Below are 9,060 nucleotides of genomic sequence, written 5' to 3' on the forward strand. Positions count from 1 at the left end.
TATTTATTGTGTTTTGTAGTTCTTATATTTTGTACTGTATTGAGTAAAAACAGGACAATTACAGTTACTACATTTCAAGATATAACTTGTAAGCCTAATTCTGAGGAAAGTAGGCAACAGAAATATATGGTCAATCTGTCCTTTCATTGTCCCAATACGAAAATGCTTATACAATTTCACTCATATTTCAAGTACACTCAGCAATCACTGACTCACAAGGATGGAACTACATCACTGGTGGGGGACAACATGTTTACTATTTGCTTGTTGAATTTGCATTTCCCCAAGGTGTCTCGGGATTTTCAAAACAATGGGAATGTGATGTTAGCTGCTCACATTTCCACCTGACTGACTGTGGCTGTGGATCCTTATCGTAATGTCGTAATCCCGATGTCGCAACTTCCTGTTCTGGTGAACCCACTGGAAGGCTTAATTAATCGATCACTGTCATTGTGTTTGCTTAGTTGAGCCAGACAGACACCGATCGCATCTTATACGCAAGGATCAATTAAATAGGCCTAAGCAAAAGCATAAATTTGATTTAAAAACAAACGCATTTTATTCTTAATTGTTTTTGGATTCTTTTACTAACTCATGGCGAGGCACTCGGAATTTCAGGCAATTAATGTCTCGCCATCATCTAGTCATTTTTTAAGACCAACTAAAATGGATTTAAGACAATTTAAGACATTTAACCCATTCTGTAATTTGGTTCAATTGGTTTAATTTGGTTTAGTTGATGACATTCGGTTTAATTTGTGTAATAAATATTTCTTTTGTTAAACGTTTATCATGGCGTGTCTCCCTTTTGTTATGGCCACCGGAGCCAGATCGTTTATGTGTGTGTATGAAGAGTTTGATTCCAATATTATACATCCACCATTTGGGAAAAAAGTACAAAAATGGCATAGTGCAGCTTTAAATCTTACTGAAGTTATGAGCTGTGAGTCTGGAGCTCTTTACTTATAACTTAGTAACATTTTAGGATGAGGATGTAATCATGTTGTTTTGAAATGAAACACTATGTATGTTCACTTGTGTGTATGTGCTTCTATTATTTTCTGTCCCGTCACTCTGGGAAATGAAAAGGCCGTCTCATTATTTGGTAACACTTTGCAATAAGGGTCACTAAGTTAAGGGTTAGTTAATGCCTTAATTAACAGTTAACTAATGTGTAATTTACTAATGGTGTTCATGTTAACTAAGGTATCAAGTATCAATTTATATATTATTTAATAGTTTATAAAGATGACTATTAAATAATGTATAAATTAATACCTTAGTTAACATGAACACCATTAGTAAATGATTACCAGACACATTAGTTAACTGTTAATTAAGGGTTAGTTAATGCTTAATAAGCATTAACTAAGCCTTAATTAATGTACCCTTATTGTAAAGTGTTACCCATTATTTAATTCAGTCTCTATGTGTGTGTGTGTGTGTGTGTGTGTATGTGTGTGTGTTTCTGTATGTGTGGGTGTGGACTCATGTACCTGTATATGTGTGTTTGTTCATGTTTCTGTGTGTGTGTGTGTGTGTGTGTGTGTGTGTGTGTTTCTGTATGTGTGGGTGTGGACTCATGTACCTGTATATGTGTGTTTGTTTATGTTTCTGTGTGTGTGTGTGTGTGTGTGTGTGTTTCTGTATGTGTGGGTGTGGACTCATGTACCTGTATATGTGTGTTTGTTTATGTTTCTGTGTATGTGTGTGTGTGTGTGTGTTTCTGTATGTGTGGGTGTGGACTCATGTACCTGTATATGTGTGTTTGTTTATGTTTCTGTGTGTGTGTGTGTGTGTGTGTGTGTGTGTGTGTGTGTCCTCAGGATGATGTGGACCAGCTGACTGTGGTGACGGATCGCTCTCAGGGAGGAAGCAGCATCCAGAACGGCTCTCTGGAGATCATGGTGAGACTGAACACACACACACACACTCTCTCACACACTCACACACACAGCCTCCCCCTCTGAGCTCCTCCCCCCCTCCTCCCTCCTCCTCCTCCTCCCCCTCAGCTCCACCGGCGGTTGCTGTATGACGATGTGCGCGGCGTGGGCGAGCCGCTGAACGAGTCGTCGGACCTGTTCCCGGCGGGCCTGGTGGTGCGCGGCCGCCTGCTGCTCGCCCTCGACCGGCCGGCCAGCGCCGCCGACACACACCGCCCCCTGGCTCAGCAGGAGGTCCTGCAGCCGCTGCTCAGCTTCACCGACGGGGAGCTGCACCCCAACACCAAGCTGGAGGTGAGGGGGGAGGGGGATTACTGAGGAAGGCTTTTTCTGCTTTTCTTTTGTTGCTTTTTGTTTTGTTTTTAACTGTGTAGCACTTTGAGTTTCATTGTGAATGCATTATTATTATTATTATTATTTTTATTATTGTCCAAAACATAAAAACGGAATCCACTGGGCTTAAATTTGAAGAGTTGAAGACGTTTCGTGACTCATCTGAGAGTAGAGCTGCAACAATTAATCGATTAATCGATTAGTTGTCAACTATTAAATTAATCGCTAACTATTTTGATAATCGATTAATCGGTTTGAGTAATTTCTTTTATGAAAAATAAGTCGAAATTCTCTGATTCCAGCTTCTTAAATGTGAATATTTTCTGGTTTCTTTCCTCCTCTATGACAGTATCTTGAATATCTATCTATGGGTTGTGGACAAAACAAGACATTTGAGGATGACATTTTTCGACATTTTTCACCATTTTCTGACATTTTATAGACCAAACAACTGATCGATTAATTGAGAAAATAATCGACAGATTAATCAACAATGAAAATAATCGTTAGTTGCAGCCCTATCTGAGAGCTTCATCAGTTCTACTGAGTGGCAAAACATCATCAACTCTTCAATTTTAAGTCCAGTGCGTTTTGTTTTTATTTTTGGACATCTTACTACCTGGATGACTGAAATGAATGTAGAACTTCTTCTTCCTCTTCCTCTTCCTCTTCTTCTTCTTCTTCTTCTTCTGCAGTTCTCGGGGCTGCAGGCTGCGCTGCCCCCTGCTGTCCACCTGCTGACACTGAGCCAGTGGGACAGAGACTCACTGCTGCTGCGGCTGGAGCATCAGTACCAGAGCTGGGAGAGCAGGCAGCACACACACCCTGTCACTGTCAACCTGCAGGTCAGACACACACACACACACACACACACCCTGTCACTGTCAACCTGCAGGTCAGACACACACACACACACACACACACACAGATCTACCCATCAACCCCCTCAATCTTCAGGTCAAACACACAAATGCACACTCTGTCAATCTGCAGGTCAGACACACAAACACACACACACACACACCCCTGTCAATCTGCAGGTCAGACACACACACACACACACACACACACACACACACACACACACACACACACACACACACACAGATCTACCCATCAACCCCCTCTCCTCTCCTGCTGTCTCTGCAGAAGCTGTTTTCCACTCTGGAGGTGCTGGGCGTGTCTGAGCTCAACCTGTCAGCCAATCAGTGGAAAGACGAGATGACGCGTTTCGACTGGAAGCCACAGACAGGTACGGGACACTGCAACACCTCCCAACATGTTGGAGTTAGATTTAGGCAGGAGGGCTGCTGTTTGACCTCTGACCTCTGCCCTCGCTGTGGACGGGGGCAAGAGAAGAGAGAATGTCTCCTCTAGAGGATCAACAGAGTAGAACAAATGCCAGTAAAATATAATGCAGCTTATTCATACAGCGCTTTAATACAGCAGACATGCCAGCAGTGGTGGGAAGAGTAGAAGAACTTCCTACTCGAGTAGAAGTATTGTTACTTCGCTGATATTTTACTTAAGTAGAAGTAAAAGTACTGGTGTAAAAATCTAATCTAGTGAAGTAAAAGTAAAAACGAACTCATTTAAAATGTCCTCCGAGTAAAAGGTACTGAGTTACTTTTTAGAAAAGAGAACGTTGTTACATGTGATCTTTGTGATCTTTTCCGTGCGAGACGAGAGCCCAGAGTTCAAACTAGATTATTTTAATTGGAAAATTTGGAAATGACAAAATAAAGCGCACAAACAAAGTGAAGCCAGACTACTCTTCTCTTCTTTGCTGACTGGCCGTTCACTGTGAATGGCTCCAATTTATGATTGTCCAGTTTCTGTAAGGAGAATCTACAGAATCTGTCCTCTTTAATGGATGTGATTTAAAATGTAGTGAAGTACAATACTTCAGTAAAAACCTACTTAAGTAAAATTACTGACTTTAAAAAATACTCCTAGTTCACAAAAAGTTACTTGATTACAGCACCGGGAGTAAATGTAATTAGTAACTTCCACCCTTGCGTGCCAGACATTAATTAAAAATGGTTTTACAGAACAGTAAAAGAGTATAATACATGAAATTAAATATCACAGAAGTTAATCTGGTGAAGAATGTCCCGAGTCATGTGACTAACGATTTTGACATTGTACAATGCGTTGTTATTTTTGTGTATTACCACATACACACACACACCCATCACAACACTCTGTTCAGTCGGTGGCACACAGACTCTGAGATTTCAGTCTTTGTCTGTTTTACTGGTTTTGACCATTAGGTTGCAGTCAAGGATCAGAAGTCTGCAGGAAAACGGTTTAATTTCAACACGTCAGGTTGAACTCCTGGCCCACAGCAGCTGTAACATTCTTGGTCAAACACAATTTCCCAAACATCAGTGATGAAGCAACTACAAATGCATTAATATACACACAGAAGCAAATTCCCTAACTGCTATATATCCATTTTGGGGAAATGTGTTACCTGAAATACATCAGTTAATATTTCAAAAACAGAAATTATTCCATCCTCAAGAGCTATAGTAAGAATTATAGTTATTGAGCATGTAAGTAAGCATATAGCATGTAAGTAGTAGTTATTATCGAGACCATCCTTCTACATTCAAGAAAACTTTATTGTCCATTATTGCAAGCAACATTGGATTTTTTCTTTGGCTTATGTCAGGCTGTCAAACACAAAACAGTCAGACAGCAATCCAAACTAAAGTTAAAAACAAATGTAACATAACAACAAATAACAGCAATAAACAAATGTAGAATAACAAAAGTTGACAGAATCATATTGATTAAAAAAAACAAAAAACAGATGAGTGTCAAACACTAGCCGCGAGTCGACAGAGTGTAGCAACCTTCAACCAGAGGAGGTCATGTGTATTTATTTCGAACATGCCACAACAAAAAAATAAATGAGAAACAAAACGAGAAAATCCATCAAATAGGCAAAAACAAATCACAACAAAAAAACGAAAAAACATGCGGTAAATTCTTGACAAACACAAAAAAAAAGTAGTCAATATTACATGTTCGAAAAGGAGTAGGAAGAAGTAAAAAAAATTAGCCCTCATTCAAGCCCCCATGTCAGTAAGCATCCACTCTGCTAAAGTGTCCTGGAGCAATGGACACTGAACCCCTCCCAGCTCCTGGCCTGCTGCTCTGTATCTGACCTCTGACCTCTGACCTCTGACCTCCCTGTGGACGGGGGGGGGGGGGGCAAGTGTAAAGAGAGTCAATCGGTGTCACAAGAAATGACCACCAGCCAAATGTTGGTGAATTTGTCTCCTCTGTCCTCTAGCTGCTTTGGCAGGAAGCCGCTGGTTTCTAGCCAGAGGAGCCGGAGGAGTGTCCGGCTAGAGGGAGGGAGGGAGGGAGGGAGGGAGGGAGAGGGAGAGAGAGAGAGACAGAGAGAGAGAGAAAGAGAGAGAGAGACAGATGGAGTCCAGTCTGGATACTACCAGCATAGAAACCACTGCTCTGTCACCGTTCAGGATGGGACGGTCTGCTTGTGTAAAGATACGATTCGATGCGCGATAAGGCAATGACAAAGTCTGGTAACGTTTTATTTTCCAGGTCCACAATTTCCTAATAATTTCCTAGAAAGCAAACTGTTAATTTATTAGGAAGTTTTCGTGGAAAGAAACATGAAATGATGTTCTAATTATAAGGAAAATTATATTATATTATAACCAATTTCTTCTGCTGTTCTCCAAGACAGAACCTAGAAATGATGTAGCAGTTATATAGAAAATTTGAAATTCAGTAAAATGAATTAAGAATGCAACAAACACTATATACTATACACTATATTATATATAATTCTATGAATAATGACTTCTGATAATCGACCTCTGCCAATAATTTTTCCAGTAAATAGTTCATAGTTTTGCAGTTCTTTCCAGGAAATTCTTTTAGAGATGTTCAAAGCGTTGCCCAAAGTCTGACTGTGCAGAATTATGTTGATTTCTGAGCCACAAATCTTTCTAGCGATGGCATTGGCAATTTAAAAATGTCATTACAAAGTGACATTGACATTTACTGTTGAACTCACTGGAAGTCGCTCTGGTTAGCTCCTTTACAAAAAAAAACACCTTTCCTCCCTGGCTCTTATTTCTTTACCTATTTGTTGCATCTTCTGTGAAGGTGCTGTGGCTTTGACCCTTGACCTCTATGAGTTACGTATAACATTAGTGATCTGCGAATGATCTGGGAAAAGTTTATTCTACTGTTGACCTAGAAGTCACTCCGGATAAGAATGCCAGCTAATGCTTGAAATGAAAAGAATATAGCCTGGGATATTTTTATAATACTATTTTTGGTAATCTTTATATGATGCACCTGTCTTTCAGATGAGAAGCCCCTGCCGAAGCGGTCCGGAGACCCCTCTGTATGGGAGGTGACCCTGAAGCCCATGGAGATCCGCACTTTCCTGCTCCGAGTCAGCCACAGATAGCCAATCACACGGCTCGGTTTCAGTGACGAGTCGACGCTGAGTTAGCGATGCAACGCCAATCAACCGAATTCCTGTGGCCTCACTCCTCTCTCGCCTGGATTTGATTCAGCCGGGCCGAGACGATTTGTATTAGAGTCAGAAAACGGACACAAAGGATGAAGAGGTTTTCTCTCATCAGTGTTGGACGCTCTTTTATCCTGCGTTCACACTGCCAGCAACTTGGTTGATGTTGCTGCAAAGTTTTAAACAGACAAATCATGTTTTTTTGGTTTTTTTCCGCTGCTTTGGCCTTTTCATAGTGTTTCTTTTGTTTTTATGAGTAAACATAGCTTGCATTAATCGAAAATAAACAGGAAAAACTGACTTCAGAGACAGAGCTTCCCATCGACGGATACTACCGCTCTCAAGAATTGTTTTTTAAGATTTTTAGTCCTGTAGTCCAGGCATGCTCAACCTTTTTCATATCACGGACCCCTAATTTAGTCCACATTAGGGTCACGGACCCCCATTTGATGAGATTTTGTCTCTCGGACTCATATCTGACAATATTTTTATTGTTAGATATGATTCTGTCCAGAATTCCAGGACTATCTGTATTGTAGGCAGAGATAACAGTGAGACTATGATCAAAATAGTCTTTCTTCTACATTCTCTAATTGTGGTCACTTCTTGTAAATGGTGAAGTTTAAAAATTCATCAATTTGCTGGGGACCCCTTGGACCCCTGGTGGTCCCCGGACCCCACGTTGAGAACCACTGCTAGCCTTTCCGATAAAATTTGTAGAAAGCTTTTAATGGCTGTAAACAACTTCCATCCTCCATTTTGCACTTGCCAGGCGGAAACAAAATCACATCTGTAGGGAAACAAGGAAGCGCAGTTTCACACATTTGCCGAGTTTCCCTGGTCGCTCGGCTCTATAGGAAACGAATGGACTAACAGTGACTTGTTAACAGTGTTGCTCACAGTGTGAACGCCCCATGGCTAGATTCATCTGGACTGGGTTCCCCAAAAAATCTCTCAAGACCGAACAGTTTGTCTCTGTTCCGTTGTTAAGTGGAGAGAGATGAGCCGGGTCTAGAGATGCTTTGGGAAACCCAGCTGGGATTTTTAACATGTTTTGTGACCCAGATCCGATCTCCTCTCCTCTCCTCATGGCTGTTTTTTTTAAATGGTGAACAGACCTGATGTGTGTCAGGAACGGGTAGAGTTCAGATTTCATGTTTGTGTGTAAATGCAGCCATGGGCATCACTGATTCATGTCTGTGAGAAGCGGTCATGTCAAAAGGGATAAAATCACATGAGTGTTGTGCTGCTATCAGGTAAAAACATACATCAACTTTTAAGGAATTCAGAAAGATGTCCCTAATTTTTTACACTGACATTTGTGCATGTGTGACAAGAACCGTGACATTTTCTCCAAGACAAAACACAAATATTTCCAGATCTGGAGTTACAGTGTGATATGAACAATGCCTTTAACAACAAATCTCTGGATGTTTCTCTGTATTTGCTGAAGCTGCCTCTTCCACTGCAGACCCGTCACTCAGGTCCAGGCTCTGATGCCGTCCTGCTCACCGTCTCTGACTTGAAACAGAAATGAAGTTTATGTTAAGGTTAAGGTTAAAAACCCCACAGCTGAACTTGGAGCAGAGACAGTTTTCAGCCCACGCGTCACTTTCCACAGAACTGATTCACCCACACACACACACACACACACACACACACACACTGTCCCAACCGGTGCCAACTCCCTGTACTCAGGCAGCTGCAGCGACTGACTGATATGTGATCTCTGTGTTTATGTCAGATGTGCCTACACATGTAAATACTTTTATAATGATCTTATGTTGATCAGCAAGCAGCTGATTAAAAACTGCCAGACTTTCTGTGTGTGTTACCTGTATCTTCATGTTATATGTTCACACACACACACACACACTGAGGGAGTGAAGCCAGTTCTCCCAGCAGACATTTTGACACTGAATAGGTGTTGATATGAAGCCGCACTAACTAAACGGATATCTAATGGTGAAAAGTAGGGTACTGAACTGGCCTTCTGCTATTGGCTGGTCTTTGGTGCCAGGTGATGATGTCACCTTCAAAGTTAAGATGTCGTCCACAGCCGCTATCGGAGCCATTTTTTGAAATTGGGTCCCAGATATTTTTGTGAAAGCAGTTCAAAACAGTTTATTTACTCTTTAAAACTGTTTTGAACTGGTTTCACAAAAATATTTAGGACCCAATTTCAAAATACGGCTCAGATAGCAGCTGCTACTCAACTTTGATGTCTCCACCTGTTGTACTCTATAGAAGGTGACATCATCC

General features: G+C 41.1%; 1 protein-coding gene across 1 annotated transcript; it reads left to right on the forward strand.

Moving 5' to 3' along the window:
- Nucleotides 1-1,826: 1,826 nt before the first annotated feature.
- Nucleotides 1,827-8,613, forward strand: LOC139666806 (lysosomal alpha-mannosidase-like; the record flags this gene model as incomplete). Its single annotated transcript, XM_071546126.1, has 5 exons — nt 1,827-1,907; nt 2,013-2,237; nt 2,972-3,121; nt 3,426-3,528; nt 6,632-8,613. Coding segments are annotated over 5 exons (663 nt in total), but the record flags the coding sequence as incomplete, so codon positions are not given.
- Between the last annotated feature and the right edge of the window lie 447 nt (nt 8,614-9,060).

This window comes from Centroberyx affinis, unplaced genomic scaffold, assembly GCF_046629955.1.
Source record: "Centroberyx affinis isolate AG114_WGS23_722 - 3 ecotype Tasmania unplaced genomic scaffold, CSIRO-AGI_Caff_v1 ptg005133l_1, whole genome shotgun sequence".
Lineage (NCBI taxonomy): Eukaryota > Metazoa > Chordata > Actinopteri > Beryciformes > Berycidae > Centroberyx > Centroberyx affinis.